At 49.4% G+C, this 17641-nt stretch overlaps 5 protein-coding genes across 5 annotated transcripts; 2 read left to right on the top strand and 3 right to left on the bottom strand.

Moving 5' to 3' along the window:
* Window positions 1-735: 735 nt before the first annotated feature.
* PVX_090065 (hypothetical protein, conserved) lies at window positions 736-2454 on the top strand (the record flags this gene model as incomplete). The annotated part of the gene is made up of 1 exon (XM_001615055.1): window positions 736-2454. One exon carries the CDS (start codon window positions 736-738, stop codon window positions 2452-2454), a length of 1719 nt encoding a protein of 572 aa, XP_001615105.1.
* Window positions 2455-3133: 679 nt separating this feature from the next.
* PVX_090060 (hypothetical protein, conserved) lies at window positions 3134-10500 on the bottom strand (the record flags this gene model as incomplete). The annotated part of the gene is made up of 4 exons (XM_001615054.1): window positions 3134-3455; window positions 3658-4106; window positions 4314-4667; window positions 4795-10500. 4 exons carry the CDS (start codon window positions 10498-10500, stop codon window positions 3134-3136), a joined length of 6831 nt encoding a protein of 2276 aa, XP_001615104.1.
* A 1530-nt stretch (window positions 10501-12030) lies between these two features.
* PVX_090055 (hypothetical protein, conserved) lies at window positions 12031-13309 on the top strand (the record flags this gene model as incomplete). Its single annotated transcript, XM_001615053.1, has 2 exons — window positions 12031-12110; window positions 12388-13309. The coding sequence occupies 2 exons, from the start codon at window positions 12031-12033 to the stop codon at window positions 13307-13309; spliced, it is 1002 nt and encodes a 333-aa protein (XP_001615103.1).
* Window positions 13310-13747: 438 nt separating this feature from the next.
* On the bottom strand, window positions 13748-14158 carry PVX_090050 (Got1 domain containing protein; the record flags this gene model as incomplete). Its single annotated transcript, XM_001615052.1, has 1 exon — window positions 13748-14158. One exon carries the CDS (start codon window positions 14156-14158, stop codon window positions 13748-13750), a length of 411 nt encoding a protein of 136 aa, XP_001615102.1.
* A 1807-nt stretch (window positions 14159-15965) lies between these two features.
* Window positions 15966-17562, bottom strand: PVX_090045 (hypothetical protein, conserved; the record flags this gene model as incomplete). Its single annotated transcript, XM_001615051.1, has 2 exons — window positions 16890-17562; window positions 15966-16432 (listed from the first exon to the last, which is right to left on the bottom strand). The coding sequence occupies exons 1-2, from the start codon at window positions 17182-17184 to the stop codon at window positions 15966-15968; spliced, it is 762 nt and encodes a 253-aa protein (XP_001615101.1). The 5' UTR covers window positions 17185-17562.
* Between the last annotated feature and the right edge of the window lie 79 nt (window positions 17563-17641).

Raw genomic sequence — 17641 nt, 5'->3', positions numbered from 1 at the left:
ACGCTGAAGGAACGGCCTTTTTTATGGCGCAAAAAATAGGCGCGCACGTAAAGGTAAACACATGTCCATTAGAGGGAGACCAATTATATGGCCAGTTCTCTCGCGATGCACCACAACAAATGTGCCGCTCGAAAGTGATTGTTTTCCAGATAGAACAAAGCTCATGTTGAATCGATCAGTTTGGTGAGAGAACTGTTCCCATGCGTGTCACCACACTGTATCAGCTGTCAAAAAAGCTTATGCGAAATGTGCACGTATTTATATTATGCACATTTGAACGCGTTGGCGATGCGAATGGCGCGAAATAAGACGACATGTTTAGATCACCTCTTAGCGAGCGCATATTTTTAGCTCCACGTAGGGTGAAAAAAAAAGGAGGGATGTCACCCCCTTATTATGCGATAGCATGTTCGGCCACACTCTGTTGGCAGTTTTCACTTTTGCTCATTAGAGCTTGGCGGGAATTTTATCAACCAGCGGTCCACTCTTTCGTTTTGCTTTCTCCTTACGTTCATTTGTTTGCTTCTTCCTTTGTGTCCTTCCATTTTGCACAGTCCACTTTGCAATCCTTCATGATGCATGAAAGGGGCTTGCCAGAAATTTTCTTTTCTTTTCTTAAATTCACCTGACTGGTCAGCTGCTAACTTGTTTTTCTAGCTAACCAATTTGTAACATTTTTTTTTTTTTTTTTTTTTTTGACAAATTTCCCATTTCACCTGAACGAGCAAGGCAAAAATGAACACATCAAATAGCGATTTGAAAAAGGAAAATTTATGGGACGGCCACGATGTGAGCTTACACAAAGGCGATACGAGCCGCAACACGTATAGCAACAATAGTGGCAGTAATGGGAAGAAGACGAAAAAGAAGAAGAATGAAAAGTCGAATTTCTTGGCCAATGAATACAAGGACACCTTCCACGTGGAGGGTCTACCTACGCGTAACAATAACGTGAATATATATTATGGCAATGAGGAAGACGTCAATCACAGTGCCATCAACGACGACGATGACATTTTTGGGAGTGGAGGAAACACTTTCCTTAATAAGAATTTAACAACGGTCAATTTGAGTGACATGAAAAGGGGAGGAGGGCCCCCCCATGGTACAAGCAACTCAAATGGAATCGCCAATTTTGATGGCAGTTTCGGTGTAGCGGCATACAGCGGATATAACCTAAGCAACAACACTGGTAGCCCCCTCAACCTTTCGATTGCCCAGGGTGTAGCTAATCAAATGGGAAGCGCCGCGAACGAGAGCGGCAGTCGAGGATATCACAGCAATAAGAGCGGCATGTATCACCAGAGGGGCCCCCTCGAACAAGAATTCAATGCCGGAGATGTGCACGAAACGCCCTTGGGAAACGTCCCGAGCGGAAAAATGAACATAATTAATCTGAGCGACAACGAAAATGACGACGACTGGGGGGTCGAAACCGCCTCGAGAAGCAGCCTTGAGGGCGGAGGAAACAACTCGTTTGACCTGTTCCCCTTTTTTAAAAGTCTGAACCGAATCAGAACAAAGCTCTTGTGCTACTACGACGTGGACAGCGACGTGATCATATACAGGTGCATGTGCGCGCTGCTGCCTTACCTGAAGGTGGACAAGTCGTACGATTCCATGGACAGCTTGGACGACATTGAGAAGAACGCGGGAGAGGCGAGCGCCGGGCGCAGCCGCAGGGACCAGCGCAATGGGAGAAGTGGCGTCAAAGGTGGCAGCAAAAGTGGTGGCAACAATTACGGTAGCAATGGCGGCAGCAATGACGGCGTCGCCAGCGCGGACGAAAACGAAGCCGACGACGAGAACGCGAACATAAGAAAAATCAGCAACGTGAATGACGCCTTCGACTACTATGACAACAAGCTGAGCATAGAGGGGAACCCAGACCTGTATGGATTTGTGTGGGTGAACATCTTCATTTCCTTCACCATTTTTTTTCTTTTCAACTGGAAAAATATCTTTTTCGGGGACTCCCCCGATGGTGCCACCTCGAGTAGCGAAGAAACAAACAACCAAGCGTACGTCACGCAGAACAAATTAAACATTCTGTACACCACTTTAATTTTTTTATATCTCTTCAATACGCAAACGCCTTTATTAATATACGTCACAAATTTCTTTGTCACGAAAAGGGTGTTTCCCATCAGGTTATCCTTTCTCATTTCGCTAATGAGTTATAACAACGTAATTTTGTTCCCCCTCATTTTGTTATACAAATTTACCTTAATAAATACGAGCCTTTCGTTTGTTCTCTTCCTTTGCAGTGCCCTGCGTTTTTTTATTTTTGCCTACTACATGATGTCCTCCCTATTTTATATACACAAATACACCATCCGCACTTTTCGCAACAATTTTTCTGATAACGTCATTTATATGTACTATGGAATTTTTTGCCTGTCCTACCTTTTGTTATACCTTCAGTTGAGGAACTACATATTCAGTTATTTGTGACAAGTGCGTCCCATTTGGTACACGCTGCGCATATGGGAAGTGTATACGTTTGTACCTCCCCATATGTTTGTGATTTTTTGGGGGGGCCGAATTGGTGTGCCATTTCTCTTCGCTTCGCTTCTTTTTTTTTGTCCCATCGCAACAACATAACGTTTCCTCTTTACGTAAAAGTTTGACAAAATTGTAAAATTTTTTTTAAAAATTTGCAAGTTAATCATGCGCTCATTTTGCGAAAGGGGGAAAGGACAAATGGGGGGGTGCACGACAGACGGGTAGAGCGGCAGAGCGGCAGCTTCGCGGTAACTTCGCGGCTACTACACGTGACAAAAAAAAAAAATAAATAAAAATAAATAAATGGACGGGCTCCATCGAGCTAGAGGCAAATTGGGGGAATTCGTGACGCGGACGAGCCGCCAACAGAGCGGACGTGGCGCGGGTGGGATTCACAGCTGGCGAATCTACAAATGTGTATTTTCACATGAAAGTTACAAAGGGGAGTGCAACGGGAAAAGCCACACTCACGCACGGAGCAAGGTGTAGGAAAAGTCAAACGTGTGGGGATGCCAAACTGGTGAGCGGGAAAGGGCGTGTTCTTCTGCTTCTTTATTTTGCTTCCCTATTCTGCTTCTCCATGCGGTGCGCTTCGCTATCCTGCTCTGCGACGCCCGACTTTGACCTCCTATATGTGATCGTCGTCGAACAGGTTGACCACCTCCTCACTCTCCGTAATGACGTCGTAATTCCTGTAGTACTTCCAGTTTTTGTACAATTTTAAAAGGACGAACAGGAACGCGCACAGCATAAACCAAACGCACAAAAAAAAAATAAAAATGGGAAAGTAGCTTTTCTCGAAGCAGTAAATTTCGATGGTCAGTATGGTCAGCGGGATACACGCGTCTGCTTCTCCCTTCGGGGAATCGCTCACACGGGAGTCGTCTTCGTCTCTTCTTTTCTTTTCATTCAGTCGGAAGTTCTGAATGACACGGTCGATGTCGTACACGCTGCGAGGATGGGTAACCCAAAACGGGGGAACAATCATAATGGGGATGACGCTTTACTAACAAGTGGGGTACACAGGAAGGGGGCCCTCCTTTTGCACACTTGAAAAATGCAAATGGAGTGTAAATCACCATGAAAAGGTATGCCATCCGACGAGTGGGCCAAACTGGAGTGACCCCCCTCCGCGCCGCTCAGTTCAGTTACCTCTCCTTTTGGGAAGTTCCCTGAAGGTAGCTTGTTCTGCCAGGGTCGGGCGGGACTTCCTTCTGCGAATACTCCAAGAGGAAGGAATTATTTACACTCTCTGGGTGCACCTGGCCATTTCGCTCATTCGGTTCGCTCGTTACAACTGCTGCACTGTGCTCCACTCCATTAGTGCCTTCTCCGGTGGAAGCACTCCTGTCATCAGTCGAGAGGGTAAACTTTAGCTTTTTTTCCTTTTCCTGATTAACATAGATATTACAACTTGGGGAAAATTTAAAAATAAAATTCTTTTCCACTTTGGCCATTTCTTCAGGGGATAAAAGGAATTTATGGACCTCAATGTTCGCGTAATTGATTGCTCTTCTGCTGGTTGGCTCCACGGGCGTCTTCTGGCCGTCCTCCAGGTGTATGTCCTTCGTGTGTACTCTTCCCCAGAAAATGAGGTCCACCTGTAGGGGGGGAAAAAAGGGGGGAAAGAGGATCAATCACGCGGTCACAATGGCGCAGCCACGATCACGTTGCCACAATGACGCTGCCACAATGACGCTGCCACAATGACGCTGCCACAATGACGCTGCCACAATGACGCTGCCACAATGACACTATCACAATGGCGCTGCCACAATCGCGCTGCCACACTTCCCCATCCGCCTTACCCCAAAGGAGCCGCTCCCATCGACGGGCACCGAGTTGTGCGGAAAGACATCCAGCAGAACCGCGTCCCCCTTGTTGTCGCCGGAAAACTCGAAAAGCTCGAGCTCGAAATAGAAGCAAAAGCTGAAGTTTTTATTTATGTCCAAATTTGCAGTGAGCGCGTAGGAGCGAATCTCCAGAGTGTAGCTTCCCTCCTCCAGGTAAAGGCTAATATTTTCAAACGTGTTCAGGGCGTTTTCCTTCAGACTGACTTCCATCTTGCTGCTGCTTGAGATGGTTGTGCCCTTTTTCAGGAGCTTCATTTGGAAGCTGGCTAGCGAAAAGTCGTAGCCTACGTTCGCTTTGAAGTAGCTCCCCTGAAAGGAAGGAAAAACAAAGAGGATCACATTGGTAGGGTGGATCTAATCACTGCGTGGGTACGCCGCACATAAGTGAGGTGGCCATGCAAAACGCGTGGGACCGCTCCTCCACAGCATGCCACACCTTCCGCACAACCACGGGGAACGAAAAGGAGTCCTCCTTGTGGGCGCTCCTCAAATTGACAACATCCGTTTCTATCCGAAGGTACTGATGAGAGGGGAATTTCTTCTGCTCAAATTTTATATCCTCATACAGTTTCGCCTTAACAGATAGGGTGTCAAAAATATTCTTCATACACTTCTCCACAGAGTTCGCCTGGGCATACGCATAGCTGTGCACAGGGTTGTAGAAGTCCAGGGGGTACAGACTCACCACTAGCTGGAAGTAATTACACAAATAGCTATTCGTTTTGATCACCACTTTGAAGTTTCTATCAACTCGGTACAGGTTCAACATGAACTCCTCATCTTCGTTGGCAAAGAGGGGTGAAACAAAAAGGGGGCTATTCTGTGGGGGATCTTTCCTGCCATCTCTATCCTGGTTGGCTTCCCCAGAGTGGTTCAGAACGACCCTAACATTAAACACATTTCGCACGTTCAAAAAGGAGTTTACAAAGTTCGTTGGGGGGTCTGAGAAATTCCCAAAGGGGGTGCTCCCCATGTCGCCAATTCGATTTGTTGCCCCCTCCTCCGAGGCGGCACCTTCACCCGTTGACTCATCAATGGGGAGGCAAAAAATCTTCAAAACGTAGCCACCATTTGGGATGGTAAAGAAGACTTCTTCCTTATACCCTTTGAGGAAAAATTTTCCAAAAAGATGAAAAAATTTATTTTTATACTTCGGGGAGACTATATTCCTCCTCACTGACGCATCATTTTCGGGGATGTCCACCAGATTGACTTTGTTCAGAAGGGGTTTATATGGGTACGTTTTGCAGACGTCACTTTGGGGGGACCCTCCAGGAGGGTTACCTACATGGGTTATTGCATTCCCCAACTTCTCCGCTTCTCCTTCCCCGTTTTGGGGCGACACAATCAGTATGACCAAGTCAAATATGACGTCTTTTATTTGCTCCCTCTGCAGGGCTGGAAAGGCCAGATGTATTTCGTACTCCCCCTTGTACAGGTCAATCGTAATGACGGTTTTATGCCCACTGGAGATGTCAAAGAAGGATCGCTTCGAAACGATGTTGAGGTGGAATGGGTAGGCAAAGAAGTGATAGTGGGGTTTTATCTCTACGTACACTTGGGCGCTCTCTTCTATGCTTAAATTAAAAAGCGTGTAATTCTTTTCAACCGTTTGGCTACTCCTGTGCGTATCATTCGAGTGTCCCCCCTCTTGGGGGACCTTCCCCACTTCGTCCGATAGGCATATATAAAAGCGCTTATAAATTAGGGCATTTTTTGCTTCGCCTTTTTTCACTTCCACGCTGGAGATGCTATTGTCTAGGATTTTAAAATTTTCATTTTTTATAATTTCTCGCCAGAAGTAGGTCAAATTGTGCAGCTTCTCTCCTCCATGGTGCAGTTTTGCTTCCCCGCCGCACTTGGGTTCCTTCCCAAAGAGGAAACGGACTTCCTCCCTCAATAGGGCACCTCCCCTGGGAAGGATCGCTCCAACTTCCTTCTTCGGCAAGCCCACCTCCTCCCCGGTGAGGTACCCCCCACTTGGCATGTCCTCCCCGTGCGGCCACACCACAGACAGGTTGGCGAAAAAGGGGCCCGACCCCCGTTCATACTCAAAGATGTACAGACCCCTGGTTAGATGCACCGATAGGTATATCTGCCTCTGGTTGAAGGAAAAAATTTCTTCTCCTGGGGGACCCCCTTTCTTCGTTACTTCATCGTAAGTGATTCCTCCCCCGGAGAGTAGCCTCTCCGTGTCTGAAAATTTGTACACACTCAGTTTTATGTCTCTGTTTTCCCTGTACATGTACATATCAAAAAGGAGGTCATCGCTGGCTAGGAAGAGGAGCACATTGTTGTTGACCAGTTCGAAGGTGTAGTTTGCGCTCTGGTTCGCGACGGGCAGGTCGGCGTTGCGCAGCGAGATGAGCGCGGAGCGATCGTTGCTGTGGGTAGGCGATTCGCCAGCTTCGTCACCTTCGATTACGCCACCTTTGCCTACACCGGCTTCGCCTATGGCAGCTTCCCCCACGCCGGGGGGACCCTTTATAAGCAGGTTATTCAGCAGGAGGGGCAAGTTCACCGTGGCGTAGGACAGGCCCTGCTCGCCCCACTGCCGAAAGGCCTCCATCTCGCTCGTGTAGATAATATGCAGGTAGGCGTACGTGCAAAAGTTGTTCCTTAAATCGTCGTTCACCTCTTCGTACAGGTCCACATACAGCTTGAAGAGCTTCCCCCGCTGGGAGGTCTCCCCCGTGGAGTTGTTGCCCACCGGGGGGCCGCCATTCACCACGGGAAGAGTCATCAGAATTTTATTCTTGTAGGTGTAACTATCATGGTACTGCAGTTTACTGTTGGACGTGTCCTGGATGGCCAACTTATAGGGCAAATAATTCTTTGCAAAAATGAGTTCTACCTTCAGGAGGAAGGTAGCTGCGGGGTCCATGCTGGGCACGTGGGGGAGGATCACCTCCTTTACAATCCTTTTGTTCGGATGGAGCAGTAGGAAGTCCCTCTTGAATAGGTAGTACGCGTTTGGGGCTTGAAACCAGAAAGTGTTCTTTTCCTTCACTTGGGTTTCGTTAGCATCCGTGGGGAGATCCGGCCGACTCGCTTCGACGTAGGAGCTCAGGTCGTACACGTCCTGTGCGTTGGGCGAGGTTCCCGCGGGGGGCGCCTCCGCACTTTGGGAACCATTGGCGGTTCCTTTGGCGGTGCTATTGGCGGTGTCATTGGCGATGCTATTGGCGGTGTCATTGGCGATGCTTGTGCCGGTGCCTGTGTCCATACCTTTTCCTGTTCCCGCCGCTTCCCACGCCGCTCCCCCCGCCGCCCCTGCGGCGCACCTCTCCAGCAGACTCAAGTGGAAGACGTACACCTGGAGGTAGAAAAACGCGTTGTCCTTGCGGTCGTTGGGCGCGTTAAACTCGAAGACAATTTCGTACTCCCCCTTCGTGAAGGACTCGATGTACAGCTGGTTGTACCCATCGTAGAGCTTCCTCTTGTTCTGATCGTACAGGTAAATATACACATAATTCTCGCTGAAGCAATTTATTTTGACAATGGAGCCTTCCTTTACGTAGATGATGAGGCTATGCTTCTTATACTTTGGGATGAAGCAAAAGTTGCTGAATGAGTAGGAGTCGTAGCCGATGATCAAATCTGGGATGTAGTTGACCCGGCTAATCATGTTGTGAGCAGCGGTTGTGAGTCCTACCTCCTCTGGTTGTTTCTCCTCCTCCTCCCATGTTAACTTCGCCTTGGTCACCAGGTCAATGTCGACGAAGAAAAAACCGCACAGCTGCTTCCCCGGGTAGTGCATGGTGGAGGCGATCAGATAAATGGTGAAGGGGAGGTCCCCATGTTGAGCCGTATACTTAGAAACGGTCCTAGAATTTCTGTAGACGTAATAGTAGGAGTTTTTCCCCATGATAGGTTCCACAATGACAAAGAAGAGGTCCACGAAGACGGAGTTATTTATCGTGACGAGCAGCTCGTCCACCCTCTCCGTGATGTGCCTCTCGTACAGAATCACAAAATCGAAGTCTTGAAATATCGGGTTGTTCAGCACCCACCTGTTTTCGTAGATATTCTGGTACGTCTTCACATCTGTGTCGAGGTGGTCTGCCCATTTGGAGAGTCCTTCCACAGTGGCGGCACTCTCCCCATTAGGTGGGCTAATCAAATTGGTGTACTCCTCCCGGTGCTTCTTACTCTCCGCCCTCAAGTGGTAGTAAAACAAATCCGTCACCACATTCATGCTGCTATCGCATTTGTGTTTTTCCTCGTACAGGCTCAAGGGGTAAATGGTCAAACTGACTTCGTTCGAATCGCAGATCAGGTTATACCCATCGACGGTTATCCTCAAATGGTAGTCCCCCTTGGGCAGGGTGCAGTTTATGTAGGCCACACTGTGGAGCGGGAACTTCTTCCTCCGCAGCAGCTCCCCATCTGTATAATTACCATCTGTGTAGTCCCCCTCAAACGTCTTGTTGACATGCACATGGGGGAAGTGATCCATCTCCTTCGCCATGTAGTTAAAGAGAGTGTAATCGTTTAGGTTATTCAAGTAATACGTGTTGCAGACCTTCTCCGTGTGGGGCGAATCCCTTTTAAGCAAATTGAGGTACACGCTATCCGCCTTGGATGTAACAACCAAATTGAAGAGACTCTCCTCAGCGATGGTTATGCTCACTTGCTTTTCCTGCTCGAACAACTTAATCGGGTCAAAATTGAAAATGAAGTTATCGTTCAGCTCGATCATCCGGCCGTATATGACGAATTGGTCACTCGGGTTAGCGGGGTTAGCCGTGTTAGCGGCGGTGCAATTCTGCGTCGAATCGTTTGGGCACCCTTTTGGTGGGTATCCCTGGACGGGGGGCTTCTCCCTGCTTCCACCGCTTTCTTCGCCGCCTCCCCCCGTTTGCACGATCCCACTCGGGAAGAACGTATTGTGCATGCACTCCCTGGTGAAGTGCTCCCGGATGAAGTCCACCATGGTGTACTCCGCTGCATTCCTCACGATGGAAAACTCCATGCTGAAATGAGCCCCATCGGGGGTAATGGCTAGCCCCCCTGGGGACCCCCTCCCCCTAACGTACTTGACCTCAAATTTGTACACGGAGTTATTCTCCAGCAGGGCGTGCAGGAACAATCCATTTTTTGCCCTCACACTGTTGACACACCCCCTGGAGCACTCCTTATCCAGATGAGCCAACCTCAAAATGTTATTAACAGTCATGTTGTTGAGATAGCTCTTCCCCAACGATAACTTCTTCAAATTCATGTGGAAGTTTTTCTCTTTCGTTATATCTTCTGTTAAACTGGAGTAGAAGCTTATACTGCCGTGTTCCCTAAATTGGGTGAACAACAGGACTGTGTAGACGACCACTGCTCGGTTCGATGGCAGATCGGCATGGGACTCCTCCTTCTCCCATTCGAACCGAACGTAGTAGTCCTCACTCGAAGCGTAGTAGTAGTTGTCCTTCACGATGATGTAATTTTTGTGGTGCGCCGGCAGTTTGCTCTTTTTCTCCTCCACGATGGGTCTATCAGAGTAGAGGCCTTTCACCACATTGGCGTGTTTCACCGCATTGGTGTGTTTCACCACATCGACCGTTTCGCCACTACTCAGCTGACCAACCGCGGCCCCCCCGTGGTACCTCCTCACCAGGCCGACATTCAACTCCAGCATTACATTCACACACGCGCTGAAATTTGGGCCCCCCCCCGCCTGAATGACAAAATAAAAAGTTCTCATTTCCCCCGGGTGGACACTTCCATCCGGTTCAACACGAATAAGAAATTTCACTTCATCATGCGAGGCCTCCTTCTTCAAAAGTAAAATGCTCCTCTCTCGGTACTCGTACAGCTGCACCTCCTTGACGAACAAACTGTGGAGGTGAAAGTTTATGAAAAACTCTTCGTTGAGAAATTCGAAATACACGTAGTTGATGTTCCACCTTAGGGAGAAATTATTTGAGCAGTTGATTTCCCGCAGGGGGTTAAAAAAATTATGACTGTTCAGGTAAAACGGGATGATGTTGCTGCATGCGTTTGTCCCGATGCCGCTTTGCTCTCCGAGACTTCTCCATCTGACGCGGCCCTCCCCGCAGGGAGACAGAGCGTTAAACAGGAGGAGCAACAGGCAGCAGAGCGATAACCCCGCCCAGCGGGCAAGGCGACCATTTTGCCGGGGATCCATTTGGGGTGAGGCGCCCATTTTTATGGGGATCCATTTGGGGCAGCTCCCCCACAGCTGTGCCGGCGCGATCAGCCAGATCACCTGACCAGCTCGCTTAGCCACCTCACAAACTGTGTCAGCTTTGCCAACTGGTACAGCTTCCTATCTAGTACGGCCTCCTTACGGCTCACTTTGGCCTCGGCACGCAGCTGCGCGATGGGGAGGCCAGGCAGAGAAGCGCTCCTCTCTCACCCAAACGTGTGCCTCCTCGCGCGGGGACATGTACCATCTGGGCGGGGGCTACCTTCGCGCGTGTTCAGCCTCATCATCCTTGGCCGTTCTCCCAGGTTGCCCCGCTCCCGGGCATTCATTCGTGCGTATCCTCTACAGGCATGCAGCTTGGGTAGGAGCCGCAGCTGGAGGGTACAACTTGGCAGAGTAACCACTTGGCAGAGTAACCACTAGGCGGAGTAACAACTTGGCGAAGGAACAACTTCACGTGATGGTATCTCAGCTAGATGACCCACTCTCAGATTGGCACCCCCAGCAAGAGAGCGAATTTCATTTTTTCCCCTAACGAAACGGTTCGCCACTAGTGCCCCGCCCCGAGCAATGCCCATCTCTACGCGTGCGGTAAGTGGCGCCAAAGGAGATCAACCGTGGGAAATATTTTTTGGGTACTCCCCACGAGGCGTCATCCGGAGGGGGTCTGCCTAGATACGCATGTGCTGTGCATGCAATGCGGTCAGGTTTGTTTTTCCCTTTTCGCTGTGAATTTTACCCTCAGGTGGGAGCCGCGGCTAATATGCGGCCAGATCGGTGCGCGTCCTCCCTCCCCCAACTTAGCCGCGCGACTCCCACTCGAGCGCTTCCCACAAACACATACATAATACCTTTCGCAGCGAAATGAAGTGGACTTGTCGGTGGGGCATTCCACTAAAGAGTTACACATATGCTCCCTCCCACCCCACGTTGCATTTTTCCCCCCTCCTGTGCAAACAGGCCCAAGTACCACAAGGAAGCAACGGGTTAGTCTTGCTTTCTCCATCACGACCACTTCTCCCTCCAAAGTGCGAATAGGAAAGTGGCCGCACGGTGTAGGGAAGTACTTCTCTTCCTCGCGTGCACGGAGGTATTGACCGTGGTTTATATGGGATGCCCCTCCAAGCGTGCCCATAATTTTCTGCAATAGGGGGACTTCCGCGTGTGCCTCCACCTGTACGTACGCACGAGAAGCAGCCTTATGGGACATTTTCTTTTAACGCAAAAAAAAACACAGACATGTATTTGCTTGACCACGCACAAATATCACCCCACCATGCATAGGGATTTTACTTCCTCGCATGTAAGCGTCATCTCAGAACGCGCGCCGAACGACGGGCCAATCCGAAAGGACTCCCCCTTCCTACAGCACCTTCACACTTCGCTCAACTTCATATCACCCGGAAGTTAAAACACGTGTAGGCAAAGTTACTCAAGGGAGCTGCGCTGCAGTGTGCATAGCTGCCTGTGTCAGCCCTTTCCCTGTTGGTATATCCGATGGCAGACCAGATGGAAGACCCGCTGGGAGAAGCCACGTGCAGATCTGTGGAGCGCATTTTTGACGGCGTCTCGTTTAACAAAAGTGACAGGTAATTCGGCGAAAAGAAGGGGAAACGCGAGAGGGGAAGAACTGAAAGAAAAAAAAGTAGCCTACGTTGAGAGTTCCCCCCTTTGTTGTCACTTCAAGTTGCTTTACAGTGTGTAGTTACGATTGGGCAGTTGCATCTGCTTCGCTTTTTTTTTGTGCCATGTTGTGATTGTTCCTACTCCGGCACGGATTAATCGCCATGGTGAGTAGCTGCTTCCACTTGATTGTTAGGCGCTCCCCCCCAACAATGCGTAACCTCTTGCCGCTCCCCCCCGCAGGAAAAAGCTCCAGTTCGAGGACAAGAAGCTAAACCGCTTCTTCGAAAATGGGATGCTGAATTACAGCCTGGTGGAGGTGGTGGGCGTGCCGGGCAGCGGAAAGACGCAGTTCGCCCTGACCCTCTGCGCAGAGCTCCTTTTAAAAATGATCGACGAGGAAAGACAGGCCATCGTTTTTTACGTGTACTTTAACCGAATGTTCCCCATGCGCAGGCTGGAAGAAATAATTGAGAGCAAGTTGGGGTCGAGGAGGAGACGTGCCCAGGGGGGTGCAGACAAGGTGCGAAGAGGCAACGGGGCGTGTGGCTGCTCCCAGGGGGGGAATGAAAAGAGGATGGAGCAGATGGAGCAGGTGGGAGAAGTATGCACAACGGAGGAGGTGAGCCCGGCGGAGGAAGTGGGTAACCGTGGTGAGCTAGGCCAAACGCACCCAGAACACGCGCAGAACTTCCCCGCCAGAAGCGCCCTGAAAAACTTGTACATACAAAAAATAAACGACGAAAGGGACTTCTTCCAGTTAATAAAAAAAGACATACACTACATTTTGAAGCACCACAAGATTTCCCTCCTAGTGGTAGATTCACTAAACTCTCTCTTTAATGGGAATGATCACCTAGACGCTTACAGAAAGTGCCAGCTGTTTACAGGGGTGTCTCAATCTCTAAAACAACTGGCGTATGAAAATAATTTTTTTTTATTAGTACTTAACAGCTGGCAGCCACGGAGGGACTACATCCATTTTTCCTTTAACATTTTTGACTATGTAATTAACTCTTCCTTTTCCAACACGATTATATTTTTGAAGAAGAGGAAGAGAAGTAATGAAATTGATCGCAGGATGACCATCAGGTGTTCGGAGTTTTTACGCAAGTACAAATCGATGCGCTTCGAAATTGGGGACTCGGGGTTCAGCGCGTCGTGAGAGGAAGCGGCGGGTGTGGGGTGTGTCGTGAGAGGAAGGGGCGGGTGTAGTGCCCACGTTAGAGTGCCCCTTTGACCAGACGCCGCTCATTTGTGCGTTCGCTGCCCATTCGTGCGTTCACTGCTCGTTCGCTGCTCATTTGTGCGATTGCACATGCACGTTGGGTGGACCCAGCCAAGTGGGTGTTGAAGCCATTTACACATCCATCGCGTTTTTAAAATGGAGGGAAATATCCCTGTGCGTTTTTCAAAGGAGTCGAATGCAGGGGTGCGCGGCGCAAAAAGGGGGAAGAGAAACAACAAGGTGAGTAGAGACAAAGCGGAGCAAACACGGGGAAAAGGGAAGGCAGCCACAAGGGGAGGCCGTCACAACAGCAAGCTTCCACAATGGGAAACCGCCCCTCAACGCGCACACGCTTCTACCCCCACGCGGATGCGCTCAAATCGGCAGGCGCTTATTATTCATGATGTAATCGGCCAGCTGCTTTATTCCCGGGATTTCCAAAATAAAACTGAGGGGGGAGTATTTCACAAAATTAACAATGTTGGGCAGGAAGGAAAAAAACAACTTGTATATGCCATAGCCTTGAAATAGGAAGCCAATAAATGTCCTGCTCATAATGATAAGGCAGAATCCGAAGAGGAAGCTAGCCGTTCCTCCAATTTTTTTTCGGTTCAAAAAAAAGCGCACGATTTTTGTGGTACCAACTAAGAAGTATAAACCCAGTAAGAAAAAGACATTAGAAATACACAAAAAAAATTTATCAAAAAATAAAAAGACTCCAATAAACCCTGATGCTATTCCTAAGAAGAAGAGTAGCAGTCCTGCCGTTTTGTTTTCATCTAACATTTTTTTTTATATTTGTTTGTACATTTAGGGAGCGGAGCGGGGGGGCGGTTGCGCTTTTACTTTCTTCCTTCAGCTTTGCTTGCGGGAAGGCTGCCCTATGGGGTGGGGAAGCAACCCTATGATGCGTGTACCTTCGGTAAAGCTGCCACACAGCCGCTTCACAACTTCGCTTGAACTTGATCACGCTCGCGCCCTGCCTGCATTACCGCCCGCTATCGCTTCTTCCGCCCGCTATCACTTCTTTCGCCCGCTATCACTTCTTCCGCCCTCCACGTCTTCTTAATCCGGAATGTGGTCTCTCCCCTGCAGTGTGGCCCGGCTCGCCTCGGACGTGGGCCGCTTCAAGTGCGCTTTTAAAACGAGTTGGCAAATCTTCGAGGGCATTCCCGCGTCAGCCCTTCATCATCGGAGCGTACGGAAAAGTCCTAATCGTCGTGTCAGAAGCGTCTTCAACCGTTTGACGTATTTTGACCCGTTTGGCGCGTTCCCACGTGTTGGTTTTTCGGCTGGGAGGCTGCTTCTCCCCCGGGGGGTATCCTCTTCACGTTTACTATACAACAGCGCGATTACCACGCGGGCGCCGCGCTGGGAAAGCTGCAGAACGGCGGAGTGGCCGCTTGGCGAATGGCGAAGACCCTCGGGCGGCAATTATCGCGCGAATGGGGAAAAGGGTACATGCAGGTACACGTGCATTTATGCAAATATGCATATATATATACATATATGTATATGTTTATTTATTTATATTTTTTTTCCTTTCTTTTTGGCCGTGGCGCGCACTTCAAACGCCCAAATGTGAGTCAACTTCATCTGGCGAATCGCCATGCAGAAATTGCTGCGCCTCTGCGCCCTGTTAGCCTTTTTTTTTTTTTTTTTCCTTTTTTTTTGCCTGCGAAAGGGGCCAATTCGCGCACGTTGGGTCGGCACCCGCGCTGTGCTGCAAGTCGCTCACAAATTGGCAAACGTACGAACACTAATGCGTTGTAAACACAATTATGATTTTTTGCGCGTGAATAAATATGCGTACTAACTGTATGATTGCCATATTAAAGCAGCGAAACAACAGTTATGTCAAATTTGCAAGGGAGCGGAGGGGGGAGAAACATCCCCCTGTTGGTAAAGTTCGGACCTGCGACGCGGGGCAAAAGCGCCGCCCCTCGCAACGCGCGAAAAAAAAAAAAAACAATCGCGTAACGTGCCCCAACGTATGTATATGAAAAGATGTACACATACACATTCTGCTTACGTGTGTGATTGCCATGCACCTTGGCCCCTGCGAACGGCTAACTGATTGTAAGTTGCCCCATCGTGCTTCTCCTCAGCGCATGCCAAATTTGAGTTACACACAGCGAAGATTTTCCCACTTGCCAAGGTGAAGAGGCGAACTTTTCCTCTACGTGGTGTGCATGGGAACTACTTGAGCGTTTTTATAACTACGTTAGGGAAGGCGGCGGGGAGAAAAAGGCAAAAGGAAGAAGTGCACGTCGCTCGCTATACGCATGTACAGATTTCCACGTCCACACGTGAGGCAATATGCAGGGGCCCCCGTCATCAGAACTCTCTTAACAAAAAGGGGTGACCCGTTTGTCCGTTTAGGTGTGGCTCGGTTATACGTCAGCAAAGGCGCAACGGGGGTACGCGGGCACAACGGGGGTACGCGGGCACAACGGCGGAACAACGAGGGAAAAACGAGGGAACAACGAGGGAAAAACGAGGGAAAAACGAGGGAAAAACGAGGGAAAAACGAGGGAAAAACGAGGGAAAAACCGGGTCATTCCTCCCCCATCCACTTCTTTTCACCCACCCCTCACATGTGTGACCCCCCGAAGAACAACCCCTTAAGAACCGCATGGCGCTTCTTCAAAACGTGAAGGTGGTCAGCGTATTCGAAGATGTAAAGGCAAACGTTGTCCACCCCAAACCGTCTGATGTACCGATAGACGTCCATCCTGCTGCTGACGGCGGAGTTTAAAAGGCAACTCTCAACATGCTTTAAAAACAAGTGCTCAGAAAAATTAAACAAAATCCTCTTGTGCTGTAGGGTAAATAATGCATACAATACATTTTTGTGATTATAAATGTTTTTCACTTTTTTTATTACTTCCCTCTTCCCATCGTCTGTTAATTGTTCCCTTCGTAATGCCGCATCATTTAAACGCACCATATATTCATTCATATTTTCGGACGGTTGGCTCTCCTCACAGTTTAGCAGCTTTTTCTGGTGACTTTTGCTGCTTCGCACGTTGAGTACCTTGTCCATCAGGAGGCTTCGACCTGCGAGGGGAGGGGAGAAGGAAGGAAGGTAGAATGGTTAGTGTGTAAAGAAGAGAGGCCAGTGAGAGCGCACTATAGGTAGATTGGTCCACAAAAAAGGCGGCACATTTATCTGCTAAACCGCATCGGTGGGTGGTCACTCAAATGGGATAACTCTTGTGTGGACAGCACGTTTGCACAAACTCCGGGGGTGAGAAACCTCCTGTCTGACTCCCCATTCGCAGAGGCAACATTTATCTACCCCCCTCTCCTTCCCCTTAATGGGCAGCCAGACGAGGGGCACATGGCTGAATTGGGGGGCGGAGTGGCTTCGAAAATGTCGCACACAACTCCCTTCTGCGAAATGGATTTTTTAATTTGGGCACTCTACGCAGGTTCATTCGTCTGCTCTTCACGTGGCTCCTTTGCCGCTCAACTCTTCACGTGGCTCCTTTTCGCCGCTGCCCTCTTTGCCTACCCAAAATGTGCAAGTGCTGGACATGCGGGGGATATCTGCCGCAGTTAAAAATGACGTCCACGTAAATCCTGATGAGTCTCTCGAAGAAGTCCCCCTCTTTTGCACCCTGAAGGTTGCCAAGTGGTGTGTTTCCACTCCAATGGGGAAGCTTCCTCTGGTCATTTGCTTCTTCCGCCGCCTCACTCATTTGAGTATTCCCTATCTGTGATCCGCGTATGAAAAATTGGGGCACTTGCCATGTTGACGCATAAAGACGAATACCCTGGGGGGTTCGAAAAATGCCCCGCGCTTTCATTGCCGGGGGGGGAGCGGCCAAACTGCTGACGAGAGTAGGGGTGGGCGTTCCAGCCGTAACCCCAGGTTAGAGCGGCAATAGAGCGGCTAACAGTTCGCGCTGCTCGCAGATACGTCCACACGAAGGGCACCCCCACCTCCGGTCTGGCACAAACTTCCCAGCTGCACTTTTCCCTTTTAGCCTAATCCATGTCGTTCTCAGTTTATCGTTTTTTTTTTTTTACGCGGTGGGAAAAAATGGCATATACGTTGCAACCATGTAGGTGGAACAGCGCCGCAACGTTACTGCAGCGTGACGCAAAATAAGGAAAAAAAAAAAAGGATCCCAAAAAAGGTTAGGAGTCCCCTCGGAATGCTTCCAATGCGCAAGAGTATACCCATTCGTACATTTGCAGAACGGACGAGATGCATTTCACAAATAGAGTTACATACCTCCAACTTTCACAAAAAAAAAAAAA

The sequence above is a fragment of the Plasmodium vivax genome, chromosome 5 (assembly GCF_000002415.2).
Source record: "Plasmodium vivax chromosome 5, whole genome shotgun sequence".
Classification (NCBI taxonomy): Eukaryota; Apicomplexa; class Aconoidasida; order Haemosporida; family Plasmodiidae; genus Plasmodium; species Plasmodium vivax.
The sequence above is the reverse complement of the archived record's forward strand: the minus strand, read 5'-3'. Positions and strand labels throughout refer to the sequence as shown.